At 42.9% G+C, this 24,273-nt stretch overlaps 1 protein-coding gene across 3 annotated transcripts; it reads left to right on the forward strand.

Annotated features, from left to right (window-relative positions):
* The first annotated feature begins 248 nt into the window (after positions 1–248).
* On the forward strand, positions 249–18,759 carry Layn (layilin). 3 transcript variants are annotated; one of them, XM_070038409.1, is made up of 8 exons: positions 249–468; positions 973–996; positions 3,313–3,610; positions 7,701–7,858; positions 12,095–12,127; positions 12,711–12,794; positions 14,868–14,970; positions 16,895–18,759. In XM_070038409.1, exons 1-8 carry the CDS (start codon positions 384–386, stop codon positions 17,256–17,258), a joined length of 1,149 nt encoding a protein of 382 aa, XP_069894510.1. In that variant the 5' UTR covers positions 249–383; the 3' UTR covers positions 17,259–18,759. The 3 variants fall into 3 exon arrangements, with proteins under 3 accessions (XP_069894510.1, XP_069894512.1, XP_069894511.1); XM_070038411.1 differs by lacking the exon at positions 12,095–12,127; XM_070038410.1 differs by lacking the exon at positions 973–996.
* The last annotated feature ends 5,514 nt before the right edge of the window (positions 18,760–24,273 follow it).

Consider the following 24,273-nt stretch of genomic DNA (forward strand, 5'->3'; position numbering starts at 1 on the left):
CGTCCCATTTTAGGGCAGCCGTCCTACTTCCTGGACGACTGGGGGCAGAGGACAGGGAGCTGGCCCCTTCCACCACTAGCTGTCCTCCTGTGGGCCGGGTCTGGCACCTAGCCTGTGGGAGGAGGCTGGCTGAGGCGGACTGGCCCTGGGGTGGCCCGCCCCCCCCCCCGCAGTGACGTCCCAGGAGGCGGAGGGCAACGGACTGACCCTGCACCCTCCTGGACTCCTCCCAGTGCGGAGTCCGTGGGAGTCTGTGTGTGGGAGATGCTGCAGCCTCGGTTGCAGTCGTTGCGCACGCAGCGATCTGTCCATCAGTCTGTCTGTCCACTGGCGTCTCCGCACCGTAGAGTCGGGGTGTCAGAGGGTGCCCGCGAGTCCCAGCCATGCCGGCGGGAGCTGCCCTTGGGGCTGTGCTGCTGGCGGCGCTGCTGGCGGGACCGCGGGGCGCCAAGGGTCGCCTGCTGAGCGGTGAGTGCGGGGAGCCGGGAGTGGGCTGCGGGTCGGCTGGGCGGGTGCACGGCGGCGGCGGCGGGGCGCGGGGGGGGGGGGGGACCCAGCTGTTGCTGACCCTTTACAGGAGGGAGGGACCCCCACCCCAGACCCCTGCCTCCCCCACCCGAGCTCCACTCCTGGATCGGCCCTCCAGAGTCCCTGGGTACCCAGGAAGGTCCGGGATGGCCCCCTGGGTGGGTGGGAGGCTGGGCAGGGCGGTGGGCAAAGTAGCTGCCGTCCCGCTGGGCGCCGCACGCGCGCGGGAGTGCCCGGGCGGGCGGGAGGGGCGGGGGTGCGGCGCGCTGCGGGCAGCCTCGCGGGTTACTCTCGGCGTCTCGTGCGGGAGGGAGCGCGGCTGGCTTGCGGCGCCCGCCAGGGGAGCGCGCTGAGATGGGGAAGACAAGCCTAGTCCGCCCGGGACGAGCCCGCCTGGCTCCGTAAATGACTCCGGGCTTCCTTCCTTCCGTCCTGTCATTGCAGACTCGGACCTGGACCCCCGCGGAGGTACCGTGCTTAGCTTCTTGCCTGTCTTCCACTGTTCTGCTTGCTGGGACGAGGGGGGGGGGGTGAGGAGGGGGGTAAGGGGGCGGGGGGATGGGATGGAGGAGGATGGCGGCTGCACCATTTCTGGGTTCCCTTCTCAGGCGCCAACACCTTGGCCAAGAAGGGACGGAGAAAATTGGAACCTACTCCTCTCTGGCATCTCAACTTGTGCAGATGATTTAATGAATCTAGGAGTTGATTTCAGGACAGGAGAGAGACACACACAGAGACAGACAGACAGACAGACACAGAGAGAACTGAATTGACCTGCTTGAGTAAGGCTGCAGAAGCCTTACTCGCCCGGTGGTTGGGGTGGGAGGGGGAGAGAGGGCAGAAGCTCCCTCCCCCTTCCCTTTCCTGCAGATGAGAAGAGAAAGACACTTCCTGAAGGCAGGGGAACCAGATGGGCCCCCGGGCATCTTTCCAGCTCTGGCCCGCACTCTCAGACACGTTGTATGTGGCCAGGCTGGACCATACAGGAAACTCCATTGAGGTGTTATGTTTTCCCTTGGCAATCCAGTGGAAACGTGGGAGCTGCCAGAAAATCCAACTCCAGCTTATGCTAAACGGTCCGGTTTGGGGGGAAGGGGGGGTGTTCCTGAAGCCTCATTTATCTTTCTTCTGCTGCCTGATTTAGAACCCCTTTAAGGAATCATAAGAACTTGGCCAGGGCGGCCTCCTCTCCAGGCCTCTTTGAGAAAGGCTCAGCTTCTCTGCTTTGAGCCCTCCTAATTTGCCTATCCACTTAGAGATTCCCAGTTAGCAGCCAACCGCCAAAGAATAACAGGGAGGAGGTGCAAAATTCTTTCAGCTTCTTGCTTGTTGAGAATTTCTTTAGAAAAGTGGTGAGAGAAGAGATGAAAATAAAGATTCACTGGAGCTTTCTGGACCATCTGTATGTATTCATTCCCAGTTAGCACTAACAGTATTATTAACTGTCTGTGGCCTCCTTCCCTTGTATTCTAGACAGTACTGAGAATAATATTTTTTTTTTAAAAAGTTATCTGGCTCCCTGCACAACTACAAAACAAGTTGGGGAATTGAGAATATTCCAGAAGATCTGGGAAGAGATTGCCAAACCAAATCCTTTACCCTTTATTCTATGGCAGAAATTCACACCCACCGCCATATTTTGGCTCTTTTCTTACAGTACTAATCTTTCTTTATTGAGATGTGTTTTTCATTTTGTACACTTGGATGGAGATGCAAATACTATGTGATCCTATGGAGTAGAAACTGGCGTTTGTTTCCATATTCCCAGCCACTAGTGACACACAAAGTGGATACACTCAGTAAATACTCAGTGAAGGAGTAATGAGACTAAGGTTTTGGCTGCCTAATGATTTCAGTCATCCAGACACAAGTGAGGACAGTGTGTGCCGATGAACCATTTGTTGTTACTTGCTGCTCAGCAAAGTTGTCTGAAATAGTCTAAAACCCTTGAGGTATTAGTCAGATGAGATACATGGTATGTGTTCCCAGAACAATCTGAACCTGAGGCTAGAATGATTTTGTGATTCTGGATTCTGACTCAGATGCTGCTGCTGCTATAGCTATGTGACCTTAAACAAAATATTTAATTTCCCCAAGCCTCAGTTTTCTCTATTGTAAAATGGGCCATAAATAGTATCTACATCCTGGGATGGCTCTATCTTTAAAAAAGATAAAGTACGTTTGTAAATATAAAGCCCTTACCATTGTTAATGGCACACAGGAAAAGTCCAGTAAGCGGTAGGTGTTGTCTTTAGGTCAGAGGACTGACAGTACTAGAGAAGTCCATGTATCTGATGCTCTTAGCTTCTGCTCACACAAGAGACTGAATCTAGGTAAGTTAGAAACCTCAGAATGCCTCTCTTACCTAAAAGCACCACTTAATAGAGATACTCACTTTAAGTGATACTAATTTCCTGAGATTCCCTAATGGCATAAAAGTGTTCCTTATATGTCTTAAGTGAAGTCATAAATCTTTTTTGAGAGATAGAAATGTCTGTTTTTAAGAATCTGTAATGGAATAAACAAAATATAGTATCCTCCATCACGTGGGCATCACTCCATAATACAGGCATCAGAGTTTAAACTGCAAGTACATGCTACAGGGAGTACTAATTTTCTCTGGGAATCCTACTTGACATGAAAATCCTCTGCTGATGAGTAGTGAGTACTCAGAATCCTACTCAGAGATCATCATTCAGAGACTCCTCTGAGTAACTCTTCTCTGGTATACTTTCAGTGAGAACATAAAATGGCTGCTTTCTTTTTCTATTTTTCTTTCTCTAGGGCAGCTGGTCTGCCGAGGAGGGACCCGAAGGCCTTGTTATAAAGTCATTTATTTCCATGATGTTTCTCGAAGGCTGAACTTTGAGGAAGCCAAAGAAGCCTGCCGATGGGATGGGGGCCAGCTAGTCAGCATTGAGTCTGAAGATGAGCAGAGACTGATAGAAAAGTTCATTGAAAACCTCTTGGCATCTGATGGTGACTTCTGGATTGGACTCAGGAGGCATGAGGAGAAAAAAAACAATAGCACAGCCTGCCAGGACCTTTATGCTTGGACTGATGGCAGTACATCAAAATTTAGGTAAGTGAACCAACAGCATCAACTCCCTTGACATAACTCAGAACGAGGCAGGGTAGATGGACAATGACACATCAATGGGAAAGAAAGAAAGAGAAAGCCAGGCAAATGTGGGGGGTGGGGGGTGGAGGGTGGAGGATGGAAGGGAAGAGGACAATAACACCAGAATACCCACTGACTAGAGCAGTGTGGTGAAAATAGCAAGCTCAATCTTCACTTGAGCCCAGATGAAGTACAAAGAGTCCTCTTCAGCTGGGTGAAGCCCAGTATCATTGTTTCAATGCACAGGATTGTAAATCAGTGATTCTGACTGTCTGGCCTTTCAGACTAAAATACACATCAAGAGAATGAAAGTCTCTGGAGTCAAGATGGGACTATCACAAGCCACAGAAAACCCTAATAAGAGACAAGAAATCTGAGCAAGGAAGGCTGTAATCTGTAGGACCCTTCTAAATTTACACCACCAAGACAGTGATGCTCACTCACACCACACCATGGCAGGGTGACCTTGCTGTCATCTCTTCCTAAAAAATCAATGGTGGCCAGGCGCCCATGGCTCATACCTATAGGAGGCAGTTCAAAGCCCACCTGGGAAGAAAGTCCCTGTGAGACTCTTATCTCCAATTAACAACTCAAAAACCAGAAATGGTGCTGTAGTTCAATTGGTATAGTGCTAGCCTTGAGCACAAAGAGGCTCAGGGACAGTGAACAGGCCCTGAGTTCAAGCCCTACAACCGACAAAAAAATAGTCTATGGTGTAGACTAACATTTAATAGTATCAAGATTAAGAGGCAGACATAATACTAGAGAAATGTCTATAAAAATAACATAATTAATATCTTTATGATAAAGAGCTGTCATTGAAAGCTTTTTTTTAACTTACCCCAAAAGATAAAGTGGCAAAAGCACAAAACAGAAAATCTAATCATATGGAAAAACATATAAAGTCATTATCAGACAAAAAGATGAAGATAAAAACATGCATTTTACCTGTTATATCTAAGTCAGTAAGTAACATCTGTTGCTGTCTACCCATTATGCTGATCAGATGTCATCGTCATATAAGTTTGGGAGAAACTCCTCCACGGTTCTCATGGGCTTCCCTTCATGAGAGAAACAGAAAGGAAAGTTAATAGATGAACTATACTATATATCTCTCACTGCAGAATGTCCCAGGTCCACAACTAATATTTACTGCTCTCCCTCTTCTAGTTTCCAGTTCAGATTCCCACCCTCACCTCCATTGGTCTCCGTGACTGACTGAGTGGCATAACCAGGCTCTTATCTCTGTAGAGGCTGCCCTGGTCACCTAGAACTTCTCAGGCCGTTGTTAACGTACTTTTCCATTGATATAAAAATTGAGACATGAATACCAAGAGATACTCAAGTAGATAACCTAGGAGTCTTCTCCCTGCCCATACCATATAAAAGGAAACCTAGCTGCTCTTTATGATTAGAATCACCTACCTCCTGCCATGATAATGATATTTCTTCTTGATTGCTAGTCCCTGGACACAAGGATCCCAATTCAATAAGATTCTTGCTATATCTTCTAGAAATATTTCCCTCTTGGAACTAAGTACCTCAAAACTCCCAAAGCCTGGCATTGCAGAGACGAGGAATACAAATTCTCTCCAGTGACTTACTACCACTTTTGTTCATTGGCCAGACCCATGTATTAGACTCTTGTAAATACAGGACTACTGCATAAATCACTGGTTTAAAGCATATATGGTTTTGTTGAGTTGATAACCAACCTATAACATTGCCTCTAAGATGATGCTTCAAGTATTTTTTTTTTTTGGGGTCTGGTCGTGGGGCCTGAACTCTAGGCCTTGGCGCTGTCCCTCAACTCTTTACCTCAAGGCTAGTGCTCTACCACTTGAGCCCCAGCGCCACTTCTGGCTTTTTTCTTTTTGCTTATGTGGTGCTGAGAAATCGAACCCAGGGCCTCATGCATGCAAGGCAAGTGCTCTACCACTCAGCCACCTTCCCAGCCCTTCAAGTATATTTTCAACAAACTATTCAATTACTTTGTCAAACTGGCAGCTTGAGTCAACTCCATGGCCTGTTGCCTGTACTCTTTACCTTCTTTGTGAAACAGGTCCCCCAGGCTGATAAGATTTGGGATCTTGTTTTATAGACCGAGTACTGAATATACCTTTAGAGAGTGGTGCTGACTAAGGTACTAAGGCAGGAAAGGCAAATCCATGCCCAGATTGTATGCCTATTCCAAAATGAATCACTATCCCCTTTAGGAGTCCAAATGCTATGCTTCCTTTTCCAAATTATTACATGGATGAAATAGACTTTTGGAGCTGGGAATGTGGCTTAGTGGTAGAGTGCTTGCCTAGCATGCATGAAGCCCTGGGTTCAATTCCTCAGTACCACATAAACAGAAAAAGCTGGAAGTGGCACTGTGGCTCAAGTAATAGAGTGCTAGCCTTGAGCATAGAGAAGTTCAGGGACAGTGCCCAGACCCTGAGTTCAAGCCCCAGGACTGGCAAAAAAAGAAAAAAAATAGTCGTTTAACTTAAAAGGTATATTCTAGTATTCTCTAGGTCACTAAGCATCTCTACATGCTTAAAAAAAAAAGTGGCTTGTTCCTGAATATCCATAGGATTTCTCTCCAACCCTCAGGAGCACATAATTCTTACTGAGTCCTACAATATATTATCTACTTGTTCATCAGGTCCATTTGGCAAGATGTCAGCAATATACTGGACCAGTGTAATTTTCTACAAGATATCTAGGAAGTCAAGGTTTCTTCTAACCACATTATAGCAGTAGATGGGAAAAGCCAACCTCACCTTTAGGAAAGACCATGAAAGTATACTTTTGTCCATTTCCAATGAATAAAAACTGTTTCAGATATTTCTGGTTGGGAATCACAGAAAATCACATTGGTCCATTAACCTCTCCCTCTACCAGTGAGTTCTCAGTCTGAAAACTGGCTGAAATCCAAAAAACAAATGCTGGGAATACATTCCATCTATCTATGAGATGAAATACCATGGAGCTATAAGGCCAATGGGGAGTAACAATGGTGAAGAACAGGATGAAGATACTGATGAGGTACATGGCACTTCTCCCACAGGGTCCTCAGAGGCAGCCATAATATCCAAGGAGTTATCTGAGTTGCAAGCTCAGCTGTTGTTCAGGAAATTCAACTTAGGTGATTAAACGAAGGATCTTCCTTTTGGCAGAATGCAACACAGAACTAAAGCAGAGCCATACTCTATCACTAGCAGGAGACCTATCTCTTAGATATCTCTTTCCTGAGGAGGGGTTCTTAGAAAAGCTAGACAGAACAACAGTACCTAGTTAAATAGTCTGAGCATCAGGGCAAGATCTCGATCCAGGAGAAAACTGCTCAGGTAACATAACCAGGCAGAGTACAAAGCCCAGCCCTGAGTCAACAAATAGGGCGGACTCCTGCACATTGAGATGGTCAACAGAATCTAAGGTTTTAACCTGGCCCCCACATATCCAGGCCATTGGATAGTATAGCTAAGCCCCCACTTTGGGAGACTCGAGAGGCAAAGCTAAGATATCTGGCAGTAGAGACTAAGAGATTTATGGGCCTGATCAAGAGGAAGTGACTTCAAAACTGAAACAGACCTAGTGGTTTTCCTGACTTTGTCCTCATCTCCTCACATATATATGTAAATATATATGTATATATATACATATGCATGTCTTGTTCAGATGCTTGAATTTCTCATCTACTATCCAGGAATGTTAAGGCAGCAGTGGCTGATGATAAGCAGGGAAAATGGAAACAGGAAGTATCTGCATGACATGCACCATTCCTTTTCTCAGTACATCTGATCTCTGAAAAATAAGAAACAAAACACAATTAGCAGAAAAAGAAGAAGACCAGCTCTGCTAGTTGCTTCTCTTCCTAATTACTTTGCAGCCAGCATATGGAAAAGAGGTTGTGGTAAATGTCAGATGATTGATTGTGACATCCATAGTAGAGAGTATATGGTTCTGCTTATTGGAGTGCTTTAGCACCTCCTTCTCTCTGTATTGGTTTCTAAAGTGGAATCTGTATGTCTGGTCACCTCTGTTGTTGATCCCTTTCCTACAGGAACTGGTATGTGGATGAGCCTTCCTGTGGCAGCGAGGTCTGTGTGGTCATGTACCATCAGCCATCAGCACCTGCTGGTATGGGAGGCCCCTATATGTTCCAGTGGAATGATGACCGATGCAACATGAAGAACAATTTCATTTGCAAATACTCTGATGGTAATAAGTCCTTTCCCAAACTATGTGGCTGAATCCTTAGCCTTCTCTCCCATTTCACAAACAGGTGCTAATATCAAGAATTTGTTTTTTTGTTTTGGGGAAAGCTTGTTGCACATACCAGCACTATTAAACTTGGGGAATTCTTATAAAGAGAAAGATGATGACACTTCCTTACTGACGAATAATTCTAGCAAAGAAAAGGTTATCAGATGTTAAGACCAGAAAAAAAGATGATAAAGAAAGGATCTAATTATGTGTGATGAAGCAAGTCTTCTGAGAACAACCCAAAAGGCCTTCTCTCTAGACAAGCACAAGCGTTTACACATCCCACATGTGTAGGAGCCTGGAATTAGCTAATCACTTCTACAAGTCTTCTAACAACCATGTGAGCTTATTTGGGGGGAATTTAAAGGAACACACAAATGACCAGCAGCAGCTCAGGATAAAGTACACCAATTCCACTGGCATTAGGCACAGATAGCAAGCACGTGGATGAGTAATTTTAAACTCCCAAGACCACCTACCCCTGTAGGTATGACTTACAAATTTAATTTGTATGTGCTTCCAGACCAGAAGGATTTTGCTGAGTTTTCCCAGATTCCCTTATTTTAACTGACTTAGATTTAAACTTGAACTCCTTAATGATTCATCCCTGAAGTTTCTTACCACCTCTAAGCTGCTTGGCCCCGATTCTTTTATGACATGAGTAGAATAACTTGTTATTTATATTTAGTTTAGGACTATATAATATTTTAAAGTCTCTTGCATTGGATCATGTTATGGGGGCAATTTTTTTGCTACTAAAAGATGTTTTTCCTCCCTTTTTACTCACTCAGATGAATTCTCCCATACAGAGTTGCCTCAGGCAACAAGGGTACAAAGATCTAGACTGGCTTAGCAAGTCACATTCTCAGAACAGTGAAAGCAAAACACTTGTTACAAACTGGCTCTCCATCTGTGTGTGTGTGTGTGTGTGTGTGTGTGTGTGTGTGTGTGTGTGTGTGTGTGTGTGTGTGTGTGTGTGTGTGTGTGTGTGTGTGTGTGTGTGTGTGTGTGTGTGTGTGTGTGTGTTAGCCCTGGGGCTTGAACTCTGGGCCTGGGAGCTATCCCTGAGCTTTTGTGCTCAAAGCTAGCACTCTGCCACTTGAGTCACAGCTCCACTTCTGTGTGTGTTTGTGTGTGTGTGTGTGTGTGTGTGTGTGTGTGTGTGTGTGTGTGTGTGTGTGTGTATGGTTAATTGGAGATAAGAGTCTTATGGACTTTCCTGCCAAGGCTGGCTTCAAACATGATCCTCACATCTCAGCCTCCTGAATAGCTAGGGTTACAGGTGTGAGCCACCAGTGACAGGCCACTTTTGTTAGTTATATTCTGTTAGCTACAAGGCTTAAATGTTTGTTCTCTAATATTATTAAATAAGAGACTTTTTAAAATTTTTCATTAGCATCCTTTTATTTTTGAACTTGAAATCATATTCTTCCTTTGTTTTGTATTAATTGCTGTTTTAATGCATTAAATACATTAATGAGTTCTAGCTGGAAAAAGGACAGCATACCCAACCCACAGGGTTTAATAAGGAGAGTATGATAAAATGCTATTTGCAGAGGTGTAGAAAAAGAGCAAGAAATGGCAAAATGCCTGGGACTAGCTACAATGGGAAGCTATCCACTACTATGTTTATAAAGGGAACAAAGGGAGAGAATCATTTTAGCAAAACCCAGAGGAAGCTGGCATCATAAGAGGACCCACCACAGAATGCTGCTACTGTCAAAGCATGCTGATATGGAAGGGGACATGAGGAATATAAATACCATGACCTCTCTCCTCCTGTCCTCTGATCTTTTGACTTTGCTTCCCTACAATCAAAGCGCAAAGACAAGAGGCTTCGATGAAATAGTTAATAGAGATCAGCCTCTCCCAAAACAGAGAACGGATCTGATAGAGGTTAGGTGGACAAGTGGAGAATAAATGTATTGCCTTTAAGAAGCCACCCATCTTGGGCTGGGAATGTGGCTTAATGGTAGAGTGCTTGCCTAGCATGCATGAAGCCCTGGGTTTGATTCCTCAGTGCCACAAAAACAGAAAAAGCTGGAAGTGGCCCTGTGGCTCAAGTGGAAGAGTGCTAGCCTTAAGCACAGAGAGGCAGTGCCCAGGCCCTGAGTTCAAGCTCCAGAATGAGGGGAAAAAAAAGCCACCCCTCCTTAGGATAAACTCATACAACTTAGCATGCTAGAAAAGGATGATCAGACCCTTGCCTTCCTATCCAGCCTCAACTCTAACTACTCCAAGTCCTCTCCTTGCCCTATTCTAACATCTTTGCACTCAGTGCAGTTCCCTGAGAGCTCTGACCTACTGCCTCCAATGCATAGAACACCCTTTCCCCTTTCCCAATTAATTCACTCTTACTCTTCAGGTTTAGGTGAAGCATCACCTTCTCTCCTAACAAGTGCAACAAGTCATTGTGGATTGTTATGGTCACCCCAATGATGATGGTAACAGTAATGATAAAGGTTTTCTATGCTTGACATTATCAGGTCAATGAAAAGAATGTGGAATGTGACTGGTTCTTTGATAACAGTATTATATCAAGATGGATTTCTTGGTTTTGATTGTTGTATCATGGTTACATAAGAGAATGTCCTCTCTCTTTTAAATACAAATGGAAGACAGCACATATGCAACTTAGTCTCTGGAAGAAAGTTATGTCTGTGCAAGTATGCATGAAGACGTATGCATATACATGTGTATAAATACAAAGATATAGAGGTGGGTGGGTGGGTGGGTAGGTAGGTAGGCAGGCAGACAGATAAGACTAGAATAATTAAGTCAATGAAATGTGATAAAATGATTAGGTAAAGTGTATCTTGCAAATTTTCATAAATCTAAAATCGTTCCAAAATAAGAAATTAAAAAGTAATTTGCTTTGGGAAGACTTCAGCCCCCTCAAAACTAGGTTGAATAGTCTTTCTTTTTTAAAAAATATTTTTTTTTGTCAGTCATGAGGTCTGAATTATGGGCCTGGGAGCTGTTCCGCAGCTCTTCAGCTCAAAGCTAGCACTCTACCACTTGAGCCACAGCACCACTTACAGCTTTTTCTGCCATGTAGTGCTGAGGAATTGAACCCAGGGCCTCATGCATGCAAGACAAGCACTCTACCACTGAGCTACCTTCCCAGCCCCCTAGTTGTCTTTTTCTCATAAAGAAAACATTATTATCAAAACTATTGAAATTGAGTTTTTTGGCTGGGAAGGTGGCTCAGTGGTAGAGTGCTTGCCTTGCATGCATGAGGCCTGGGTTCAATTCCTCAGCACCACATAAGCAGAAAAAAGCTGGAAGTGGCACTGTGGCTCAAGTGGTAGAGAGCTAACCTTGAGCTGAAGAGCTGAGGGACAGTGCCCAGGCCTAGAGTTCAGGCCCCATGACCAACAAAATAAAAAAGAAATTCAGTTTGTTTTTATGCAGCAGAGCAGTCTTTATCACACAGTCGTCATTCTATAAATAGGTTTAAAGATAAATAAGGTTTGAATCAAGTGCATACACATGCACTTATGAGAAGAGAATTAAACTTTTCTGTCCTCTCTGAAGTAAACTTTAGGATAGGCTCAGGACTGAGATTTCTAAATCCTGCTGTTAAGGATCCCCATCCTTCTGAACTCTAGAACATCTGATTAGCATGGGATACTCATTGCCAACATAGTTGAGGTTTGTCAAAAGCAAATACAACGGACTTTTGTTGTCTACGCAACCTGACCTTTCTGAGGCCTTGGGAAGTATTTTGAAGAACTCAGGGCCTATCACCAGGTTCTGACTCAGAGCTGGCCAGTCCCTCACTTCCACTGCTTGGAGATCAATGTTTGCCGTTCTAAAAAGCACTTTCATGGAAACTAATAAAATGACTTGAGCTGCTTTCAAAGAATCCAGGCCAGGAGCAGAGTGGGGGAGGAGAGATTACTGTTGAACCTGGATTAGCTATCTTTGATCTAGAGGATACTGTGTGGCAACACACGGGGGTTCATTGCACCAGGCTCTCTGCTATTCTAAAAAAAATTTTTTTTTAAAGAAGAAAGCCTGAAATGAAGTAATTCTTTTGAATTAACTAACTCACTTCCTTGTGTCTGGTAACAATAAATGATCTGGTAATGATAAGTAAATTTTTTTGGAAATGGATGCCATTTTCTAGCTGATGTCATTCAGCTGACAGGAAAGTTCAGTTATAGTTTTGTTTTTGTTTTTCTGCAGTGAAACCAACAGCTCCTTCTATGAGGCCTGGAGGTAAGGCTGTCTTGTGAGACTTGGGTTAATTTGGGCTGTTTTGAAACCCCTCTTTATAGAGTTAGAGCCAAATGTCCTTTTAACCTGATTATTCAACAGAAAGAGCATGAGGGTTAACACAGACAATTTGGACAGCCGTAAACCACATCTAGTCACGATAATAATTTGTTCCTTGTGCTCACTCTCTGCTATTGTCTATTTCTGTCAAATGTGAAAAGCAACAGTTGCAAATTCAGTCTGCAAGTTTCCTTATTATTACTGACAATATGAGTGGCTTAATTTAATCTAATGAGACAAGAGACTGAGCCAAACTGATTATGATTCTAGAAGTAAGTCTTTAGCCCTTCCTCTAGGCACCTTGGTACTTCATGTGGCTCAATGCCACTGCTTTGGGCTGTTTTGGTGCTTGATCTTTGGCAGCAAGACAATTAAGCCTCAAGGGCAGCAAATTCAACTCTTCACTGGTCAAATTGCTCCTGTTTTTTTTTTTTCTTGCATCCCACTTTGGATATAGGAGAGCTTCTAAAAATACTGGATTATGACACCTTTCTCCAAGTTCTGTATCTATATGTCTCTTCCCCAGGTGAGAGAACAGACCCAATAACACCCACACTTCCAGAAGAAACACAAAAAGAAGATACCAAAGAAACTGTTAAAGAAAGCAAAGGTGAGTACAGAACTCATCTGGGAAAAATGGTTAATGGACTTCCTTGATTACAAATGATATGTATTGTATTTTCTACTTCATTCTTCCCACCACTTCTTAAAAATGAAATTAGCCGGGGCTGGGAAGGTGGCTCAGTGATAGAGCGCTTGCCTTGCATGCATGAGGCTCTGGGTTCGATTCCTCAGCACCGCATAAGCAAAAAGAAAAAAGCCAGCAGTGGTGCTGTGGCTCAAGTGGTAGAGTGCTAGCCTTGAGCTGAAGAGCTCAGAACAGTGCCTAGGCCCAGAGTTCAAGCTCCATGACCAGCAAAAAAAAAAGAAAGAAAGAAATTAGCCAAGGCATCTGTGACTTTGTAAAATCTGCACTAAATGTGAAATATGTAGCTATCCCCAAAATGATTAAGAATATTATATTAAACTAGATAAGAGGTGAAAGATCCTGTCTTTGTAAAGACAAAGTCTTAAAAACCAACTATGGTCAAGAAGATTGAGGTAGGGTAGTAGGGTGGAGATTGAGAGACTAGATACAGAGTAATAAGATCAGAAAGGCTCAAGCCATGATGTATAAGGTCTGTGCAACAAAGAGAGGAAATGGACAGAATCACCTAGAAGGTTAGATCATAAAGGTAAAAGAAAATGAATCATTAGCTAATGGGCTTTCAACCTTATTCTCAACCCTGGCTTTCAAAGAGGGATTTTTGTCCCTGAACAAAAATCACTTAATTTCACTGTGCTTCAGTTTAATCTTTGGCATAATAGAAGTAATCATATTTTTCTTACCTCTTGAGAGCACTACTGTGTCCATAAAATAGAATAATTACAGTACTGTAATTCAGTTCTGACAGTGAGTTAGCACAGCCCCTTCATCTTTAAAGGCATGATCCACAAGTGCCCTCACTTCAGACATCAGCCGCAAGTTTGGAGTTTATGGGCCACCTGCACATCTGACTAACTGGTTACAAATCTACGGGTGCCCATGACCCTTCTCAGGTTCAGCAAGCCACCAGAAAAACTCATGAAATCAGGAAGACATTATTCTTAGGCATTTTGTCATACACGATCAAGTCAAAAGAAGCCAAATGAAGAGATTCATAGGCCAAGTGGGGTGTCTGTGTACACTCTGGGTGCAATTGCGATGTATCTACCTCCCTGCGATAGTTTTTGAACCTGTTTGTTTGTTTGGTTTTGTTTTTTATCTTTGATGGTTGTCAGGTTTGCAGCCACGTAGAAAAAAAAATTAAAATAGCCTCTGGATGGTTGGGAATGTTAGGTTGGTGGGAGTAGAAAAGGCTTTGGTCTCCAATCCTTGATCTCTCCCCAAGTGCCTGAAAGGAACAATTTCTGAGTCTAAGTCTTAAGGGATGTTTTACAACGTCTGCATGATCAGAAGCCCAGGCCTCTGAATGTCCTTCACAGCCACTGAGAGTGAGCTTAGCTGAGCCAGTGAGTCTTGGTCAGAAATATTGGGAACATTTACAGTCTAATTTCGGTGTTCCTCCTCTCTGGTAATGACACTGGGACTTCTGGCTTGTTTCTCTTTCCCTCCCTCCTCCTCTCCCACTCCCAGCTTGGGAACTATTGAAGTGCTCCATAGAGGTAAAGACATCAACACAACTCCCCTCCACCCAGCCCAAACCTCTGCTACACTAAGGAGAAAGACAAGGAAAGAATCTCCCTTCTCTGGAAAAAAAATTAATTATCAAACATTCCTTGCAAGAGATTCAAAACCTCATTTTCACTGATATTTAGAATAATAGTACAAATAGAAAATGATCACTTATTGAAGCTGGAAGGCTTTGCTGACTGGGTAACTGCAACTACTTCCTACCAACATGCTCTCTGGAATAGTCTGTGTTGCTTAGGAATTTTTAAAGCCTGGTTTGAAAAAGGAGAAGGAAGAGGAGGATTAAGAGGAACAGGAGGAGAGAGAGGAGGAAGAGGAGGAGGAGGGAGAGGATGAACAGGAAGAGGAAGAGGAAGAGGAAGAGAAGGAAGAGGAGGAGAAAGAAACAAAGGAGGAAGAGGAGGAGAAAAAAACCCACTTCATTAGTGTGCTTTTTTTTTTCCTTTTTAGATACTGCCTTGAATCTTGCCTACATCCTTATCCCCAGCATCCCCCTTCTCCTTCTCCTTGTGGTAACCACAGTGGTGTGTGCAGCATGGATCTCTAGAAGGAGGCAAGTAAATCTGCCATTGTATAAACCTCTGCATTCTCTGCACTCAGATCTATCTAAGCACTGGTCTGTTGACTTCATTAATAGCCATGGCCACTCTAAGAGAAGGACCACTGCAGAGATGAGAGGACATTTTCTAGCAGCCTCCAGCATTCAAAAGTGCTAAGCATTTGTGCTGAGTGGTGACTGAGAGAATGATCTTCCATTCTTTATTTTTTTGTGTGTGGAAGCTTTTAAAAAGCTCTAAGGGTGAGGCTCTGTTATTCACTTCCTGTGGACCCATGTATTACCCAGCAAAGTGCTCCCATGCATATAGGTCATCCTTCCAAAACCACTTGTTGAGTAAGGAATGACTAATGGGCCACATGGAAAATGACTGCTTCAAAGCGATCTGGTAAGCCTCCAATGCTAAGTGGCTTCATTCACAATGAGAGTGGAGTTCCTTTTAGTTGAAACACACAGAGAAATTACAATAAAATAGCTCTGCTAGGGAGCCAGAGAGCCTCTATTTACCATCAGGATCAGAGAGATAGCCCCCACTTTTTAAGTGCACAGAATTGCTCAGGTACATCTTTATACCAGTATTCCCATTTTTACAACAGGAAAAGTAAAGTCCAATTTAAGGGTTTGGGGTTGCTTTTTGTTTTGTTTTGTTTTTTACTTCCTCTGGTGACCAATTTGAGATGTGCTAATAATATTCCAATGTAGAAACTATTTTATTTAATAACTTCCTCCAAGGATTTTACTGTAAGGAATAAAGCAGTTGATATTTGAAGAACGGGCACATAGGAAGAACTCAAAAATGGTAGACATTATGTGATAGGTTTTATTAGTTACTTCCTTTGACTTTAAAAGTAGAATTCAGTTTGAACAATTACAAATATATTTCTGGCTGGGCACAGTGGCTCATTCATTCCTATAATCCCAGCTACTTGGGAGGTAGAGACCAAGAGGACTGCAGTTTGAAGCCAGCCCAGAATAAAAGGTTTGTGAGATACTTACCCCTCGCCATCGTAACAAGTAAGTGGGGCATGATAGCACACACCTGAGGTCACTGTTATGCAGGAGGCCTAGGTAGGAAGAATAGTCTGAGGCCAGTCTAGGGCAAAATTGTGAGATCTCTGAAAAATAACTAAAGCAAAAAGGAACTGGCTGAAGTAGTAAAGTTCCTGCCTAGCAAATGAGAAGCCCTAGTTCAAACTCCAGTGCGTGTGTGTGCGCACATGCACGCACCCCCCCATGCGCATGCACATTTACTCTATAGCTGATTCCTGCTTTACCAGGATTTGGGAATAATAACTCCAGCTGGACTCCATCTACATCAAGAAAGAGTTTTCACCTTTATAGTGTTGCAGATTCCTATATTAGTTTAGTGAGGCCTATGGACCTCTTCCGTGGACACGACTGTTAAATGCATAAAACAAAATACATGGGGATATTATGGAAGCAATTACATTGTCATATAGTTTAGCAAAATATTTCCAAAAGTGAATGTGTGGCACAGTAATGTATACATGTGCTTCTTTATTTAGTGGTAGATAAAATTTACCACTCTTTTCAAGTAGAGACAAGTATAAAATACATCAAGGCAACTATAATCACTGTGATATAATATAAAAATATTATTTCTGTCAGCAATTCAGGTCAAATGTATTATAAATTCGACTCTGTTTTATTACCTATTTTCATACTGCACAGCCATGTAAGTTCTAGCATCAGTAGACAACAGATACACAATCACTTTCAGCATAACACTTTCCTGGTTGGTGCCCCCAAATCAGCCACCCCCAAACCCTAGCCTAGAGGTTTACATAGCTGGGAATTGTGACTTAGTGATTGCCAAGGGTTCCTCTTGCTTGAGGACAAAGCTGGGGAATATTCTGGATCTCCTGATCTCAAATACTCAGTCCCACTGTCTTCCTTCTAGAAAACGGAAGCAGCCAGACCCGGGCACAAAGGATCAACACACCATCTGGGCCTCTCCTCACCAAGAACCCAGCCCAGACCTGGATGTTTACAACATCATAAGAAAACAAAGTGAAGCTGACTTAGCTGAGCCCCGACCAGACCTGAAGAACATTTCATTCCGGGTGTGTTCAGGAGACGCCACTCCTGATGACCTGTCTTGTGACTATGACAACATGGCGGTGAACCCTTCAGAAAGCGGGTTCGTGACACTGGCAAGCGTGGAAAGTGGATTTGTGACCAACGACATTTATGAGTTCTCCCCTGACAGAATGGGGAGGAGCAGGGAGTGTGGATGGGTGGAAAATGAAATATATGGTTACTAGGAGGTGTGAACAAAACTTGAACTGTTGATGGGAAAGAAAAAAAGGAAAATTCTCCTACTTTCCATGAGGAAAATGCCCAGAAAGTCTATGAAAATGCTTAGATCAGCTCCTGGGGTTGAGCATGTGATCCCCATTAACTCTAGATGGGTCCCCAAGCTCTGACTGCATTCCTTATTCCAGCCTTCCACCCAGTTTGACCTTATGAGAAAGGCACTTTGCCAAAGATGTGTCCCAGGTGCCAAGCTTGACCTGACATATTGTAGATTATCATTAAATGTCAGTAGACTGGTCACATCTGATGTCCAAGGGACATTGCTTGAACTAGCAGGGATAAGGGTTTAGTGTGGAAACCCCAGTTTCATTTTCTATTTTCATTTCTGTGTACAACAGCACACATAACCACAAAGAGACAGAAAATAGACTTTTTTTTCTCAAAGCCCATGTGTGGCAGCCAAAGGCTGACCTGCATATCAGCAACTCTCCTGTCTGAGTTATTTTGTTTTGTTTTCATAGAATAAAATCAAATAAGAAAGCAGGAAGAAGAACATTAGCCAGTCTGAATCTATGGCCTTTCCTCTGCCCTCAGCCTCAAGGGACCTTTTTCCCTTTCTCCTTACATCTAAACATAGAAATAACCATCTTGGAAATACTTTTTGAAGTAAAAATGAAATTTGTGTCTCTGCTTTGGGGCTTATTTGTGCTCCTAGCCCTGACAGCACCGTGTTTTATGTGCCTGTTTTGCTGCCACATCAACCTACTGCTAATAACAATCCTCTTACTTTGGCTTCAGAGACTTGGTAACTTCAAATGTTTTTGGTCTTTCATTTAGAGAAAAGTTCCTTAGCCCAGGATCAGTCATGGGCACTTGGAAGGTTTGAAAGCCATCATTTCACTCCCACCAGCAACCTCTATCAGCTTAACCACCCGCCATTGTAACCTTTCCTCTTACACCTTACCTTTTAAAAACTTGGCAGCCCCAAACTAGACAAAGTTATCAATGCAGTGGACCGAAACCTTTTGCCTGACAATCTAACCTCCTGGGCCACAGAAGAGTGTGGGTAACTAACATGCCTTTTCTTCCTGCCTTGGACATGTGGTTTATGGGGTTACAACAGTACGTGCTCCAAAAAGTCCAGGTTCCTACTTCGTTTCCCATGCTGGCTCTATAATCTTTCTCTAATCTTGTGTTGTGCCCCACCACACGGACCCCTGATAGGCAGCAAGCTCTGTGAGTGCAGGAATCTTATCTGGCCCTTGGCACCAGCCTTCCTACAACCCTGGCAGCACAGTGCAATGTAGGCACAATGTATGCACAATGAATCCGTCAGTAAAGCTGCCCAAATATTTCAGCTGAAAGATCTGTTGCGCCTGTTTTCTCCTGGGTAGAGACGGTAATTGGACCATTTCAGTTTGAAAAGAATTCCTGTTGCCTAGGAAGAAGAAATCACCGTGCAAAGTAGACAAGCTGGTGAGGAATATTAAAGACTTACTTTAAATATAACTTACTTTAAAGATAACTTACTCTGTGTATGGAAAAGTTTATAAGCAAGGGGTCCAGTACCTTGTCTTTGTCATTTGTGTGTCATCTCTACTGGGACCCACAGATTATCATCCTGTGTATGCTCACAGTCTTAGCCTGTGTATAATGTCCTTTTTCTTCCTCCTTATCCAAGTACATTTCTATCTAGTAACTGTACTCTGTTTACTTAACAAACATTTGCTACATGTTACATGCTTGCTATGTTCAAACTGAACATTAAGGTTGTTCATTGAGCTAATATCATTTGGAAATTTAGTAAGTCTCTTCCATCATTTAAAGTGGGATGTACCTCCGTGGTAGAATGATGCTTGGCTAGCATGCACCAGATCCTGGGTTCAATTCCCAGGGTTGCTCATTACCTAGATGCCTAAAAGAATATCTTTGTATGGAGCTGGGAATGTGGTTTAGTGGTAGAGTGCTTGCCTAGCATACATGAAGCCCTGGGTTCAATTCCTCAGTACCACATAAACAGTGGTAGAGTGCTAGCCTTGAGCAAAAGAAGCTCAGGGACAGTGCCCAGACCCTGAATTCAAGCCCCAGGACTGGCCCTCCAAAAAATGCCTTTGTAGGAAACATACATTTGAGAATTAAGGGATGATAGACATCTGGTCAAAACTTACTTCTTAGATGAGTAGGAAGCAGAGGATATTATTTATACTGAACATGTAACTTTTTCTCTTAATTGGAAATTATTTAAGGGAAAGTATTTTTTGAACATTAGTTCTAAAATTGTTGATAACATATTACTTATCTCTGAGCACAACACACCAGTGTCCCATGCTGATGTGGTTGAGAACGTCTGTGAGACTCTGATTCAAGATGACAATGAATCATTCATAAAGCTATCAGCAGTACCTAGTGCCACTATAAAGCGTGGAGATGTGATACAGGCCTACTCAAAACACAGGGACAACAGGTGAGTTTCAGAACTTCCATCTGCCAGAAAGAACTGCTTTCCACTTTTCTGTCTCTCTGCCTATTCTAGGAGCTTTGTACCTTCTTAACCCTAAAAGGAGCAGGCAGATAGATAGTACTTTTTGCCCTGACTGGCCTCAGACTGTGATCCTCCAGGACTGTCATCTCCTGTTAGCTGAGATTACAGATGCACACCAACCTGTTTGGACCTCAATTATGTATTTTAATCAGCAAATTTTTATCCCTTCAGTGGCCCAAAGCTTCTGTATTCTGTGTTCTCACAGGTCTTGTGTTTTATTTAAGGGAGAATTTTTTTCTCCCTTAAAATTAAATTTGCAATTGCTTAGTAGTATTGGTGTATTAGGGGGTAAGTCGGTGGCACTTCTCACCATACAATGAGCTGAAGGCTGCTTTAATTATGTCTACCACAAGGTGGCAGTGTTAGGCTGTCATTGAAATTTTGCCTACTGTGCAATTTCTGGGAAGTAACTATAAACAGAAAAGGGAGGTAAAGATGTGAGAGGTAAGACTCTGACAAATTAGTTAAAATTCTGGGTTCTGTAACCAAGGTATCTAGAATGCAAGTCTTATGTCTTATTAGCTATACGATCTTAAACAAAATAGTTCATTACTGAAGTCTTAGTTTCTTAATTGTTAAATGGGGATAACATTATCTAGAAATGCTTCTGGGAGAGCAAAATTGTAAAATATAAGCACTTGGCACATGTTGTGAAATGAACTATGACCACCCCCTCCAAAGTATTCAAAGATGGCTGGCAATCCACCAAGAACTAGATAGAGGTGCAGCCAGGCACTAGTGGCTTACACCTGTAATCCTAGCTACTCAGGAGGCTGAGATCTGAGGATTGAGGTTCCAAGCCAGCCAGAGCAGGAAAGCCCATAAGACTCTTATCTCCAAAAAACTACCAAAAAAAGCCAGAAACAGAGCTGTGGCTCAAGTGGTAGAGTGCTACTCGTGAGCAAAAGAAGCTCAAGGATAGTACCCAGACCCTGAGTTCAACCCCCAGAACTAGCACACAAAAAAAAGTCTCTCACAGCCTTCAAAAGACACACCTTCATATAATGTGACACACTATATTTATTGTGCCTAATCCCCCTAGCTACTTTCTTTTGACAGCCCTATCAACCTAATATAGCACATAATTATCCGTCAAATATTAACCAGCATTAGCCCTGAGACAATAGTAAATTACAGTTCATTCTCCAACTGTTTTCGCCCAGCCTCAATCCACAAGGCAAAGAATAAGAGGGATCCATAAACTGAGTTGGAATAGGCAGTGCTGCATTTACCTGACTTAGCAGACAACACACCCCAAATCTTTTTTGGTGCCCACTAGAAACAGATTTAACCTCTTTTGTATGTATGATGAGAAAATGGGAGGGAACATTACCTTTCAGGGTGGTCTCAAATGCTCCACACCTGAGTTGAGGCCAGGACAGATAGCACCTTCAGGTGTTACTGTGTGTGTGTGTGTGTGTGTGTGTGTGTGTGTGTGTGTGTGTGTGTGTGTGTGTGTGTGTGTGTGTGTGTGTGTGTGTGTGTGTGTGTGTGTGTGTGTGTGTGTGTGTTCAGAATTGTACTCTGATTTTTACAAAGAGGAAAAGCAGGTCTGGAAAAGCTGAATGAACTTGCTCAAAACTACATAGCTACTTAGCTCACTGTGAATGACCAGGATGAAGCCGTTCAACTCCTAATATTCTTGCTTCTTTTCTCCTGGCTCACCACTGGGACTTCTCTCCTTAGCTGCTGAGGTAGGAAATAGAGCAAAGAGGAACAGAAAGGAAGATGAATTGCACTCTCGGTTTCATGGTGTCTTGGTGGAACCAAGAGCTGAATACAGAGCTGTGTGAATGAAGTACTATTTACCCACCACCAGTGGAAACATCTGTTCAGTTGTTTTCCCAAACACCATTAGATTGTTCTGGGCCTTCCATACTCTCTTTTCTGCTCTTGCTAATGACCGAGCGGTTACACACTAGCAAATAGGATAGCCAAGCCTTAGCCTTGTCAGCAAAGATAGGGAGTTCAATTACCCAGCCCACATAGGAACAGAATGAATGATTTGCTTTCCTTAGCAACACACACAAATCCAATCAATTAAAGCAATATTATGGCAAAAGGCCTCTCTTTTTCCTATGGGGGACTTATTTTGGAATCTTCTTTCAGTTCCTCCCTAGAAATTCTAATCTAAACTCTTCTTGTCCTAGCTAGTTGTTTATTATTTCATCTAGTGCTTCTTAATGTTTTCCACTGAAATACTGGGGAAAAAGAATGCAGGCTTCAAACAAGACACACACACACACACACATACACAAGACACACACACACACACACACACACACACACACACACACATACACACACACAAAGTGACAAGAATGTATGCATACAGAGCCCTGGGGAAGTGACCCAAAGCGAAACTCTTGGGAAATACAAATTTTGTTCCAAAGTCCTGTGTTTATCTTAAATATTTGTTCAAGATCCACAGCCTATTATTTTTCTTAAACAAAAGTTTTAAAAGGGAAATTTATACAGCAGAAGATGTAATATGTTTCACAATGTCCTTCCTTACGCCCCAGGCCTCAAGCTTGCTAGACAAACCCTCTACTACTTCAGCCACTCTGCCAGTCCAGAATTCATACTCTTAAAAATGTTTTGCCAGGGCTGGGAAGGTGGCTCAGTGGTAGAGCGCTTGCCTTGCATGCATGAGGCCCTGGGTTCAATTCTTCAGCACCACATGAGCAAAAAGAAAAAAGCTGGAAGTGGCGCTGTGGCTCAAGTGGTAGAGTGCTAGCCGTGAGCTGAAGAGTTGAGGGACAGCGCCCAGGACCAGAGTTCAGGCCTCACGACCGGACCCCCCCCCCAAAAAAGAAAAGTTTTGCCCTTTTTTAAAAGAGCTATTTAATCAATATTGATGGAACACCAGCTAGTTTCCTTGCTTCTATTTTAGCTAAATCATTGTACTATTATATTCAAATTTTTGACATAATTTGTATTTTATGAATAGTAACAATATAAAAAGTGAAAATTAAAAACTGTGAAAAAGTTTATTATATTTCCATCAAAAGTGTAAATTAAATGTAAGAATTTGAATGCAGAATTATTTTTCATCTATTGTCCAAAAAAGTTGAGTCTTCTAAAATATTCAAAAGCATTTATTAAAGTTAACAGGCAAAATAAAAATTAATACATATCAACATAATAAATTAAATGTTACTGCATTATAAAGATAAAATGCTTATTTATGATGAAATTAGGCTGACCAGTAGAGGAGGCAGGAATTTCACATGTAGCATTGTTTAAAGAAACCACAAGGCACCAGGGACCAGTGGCTCACGCCTATAATCCTAGCTACTCAGGAGGCTGAGATCTGAGGATCACAGTTTGAAGCTAGCCCAGGCAAACTCTTATCTCCAATAAACTCAAAAAAAAAAAAAAAGGAAGTGGTGCTGTGGCTCAAGTGGTAGAGACACAGTGGGACAGTGCCCAGGCCCTGAGTTATAAGGCCCACAACTGACAAAAGAAAAAAGAAAAAAGAAAACACATGGCATTGAAGGCTCGCATCTATAATTCTAGCTAGTAGTGACATGGCCCTAGGCACAAAAGTTCCCAACACCCCATCCCAACAAGAGCTGGATGTGTATTACATACCTGTCATTCCAGTCATGTGGAAGACGGAGATGAGGAGGATCACAGTTCCAAGCCATCCTGAGCAAAAAGTCTACAAGACCCCTGCTCAGCAGAAAAAGCTGGGCATGATGGGTCATGCTTGTTACCTCAGCTCCTTCGGGAAGCAATAAACAGGAGGATCGCCATCCAGGCCAACTCAGGCAAAGAGTGAGTGTCTACCTGAAAAAATAACCAGAGGAAAAAATTAGTTGGAGGTATGGATCAAAAAGTTAAATACCTTCCTGGCAAGCATAAAGCCCTGAGTTCAAATTCCAAACCCCAGTACCACAGAAGAAGCAGTAGAAGGAAGAGGAAGAAGAGGAGGGGAAGGAATAGAGGGAAGAAGAAGGGGTGAGGAACAGGGGTGGGAGAAGGAGGGAGGGCAGAAGAGGGAAGGAAGAGGAGGAGGACACCAGAACCATGGCTATTTGAGTAAGAATAAATTAGGTGTATAAGAAATTTATAACCACTAAAAAAGTCCTGGAACATTCTATATCTCTACATTGTTGTGTGGGCATAGAAAAAAGGAACATTGTGCAGACTCAGGGAATGAATCACTCTTCATCTAAAAATGCAAGACATGTCCTATTTGAGTTCTCTTGCATTCTGATTCTTATTACTCAATGATACATGAGTTCATTTTAACACAGCTTTTCCATTATGATGCATGGGCAAATTCTTTAACTTACTACAGCATACTCTGGATAGCAAAAGATTTCAGTGCTAGTTACATATTTGCATGCCCACATCCATCCAAAGATGGTTATTCTCAACAATAATTCTGCCCTTGTGGGTAGCTCAGTGACTAGGAGCCTAAGCCAGTTGTTAAAGGCCAGGCCCAAGAATTAAGCCTCCTGGATTCTATCATA

This window comes from Dipodomys merriami, unplaced genomic scaffold, assembly GCF_024711535.1.
Source record: "Dipodomys merriami isolate MVZ:Mamm:240054 unplaced genomic scaffold, mDipMer1.0.p SCAF_29, whole genome shotgun sequence".
NCBI classification, from domain to species: domain Eukaryota; kingdom Metazoa; phylum Chordata; class Mammalia; order Rodentia; family Heteromyidae; genus Dipodomys; species Dipodomys merriami.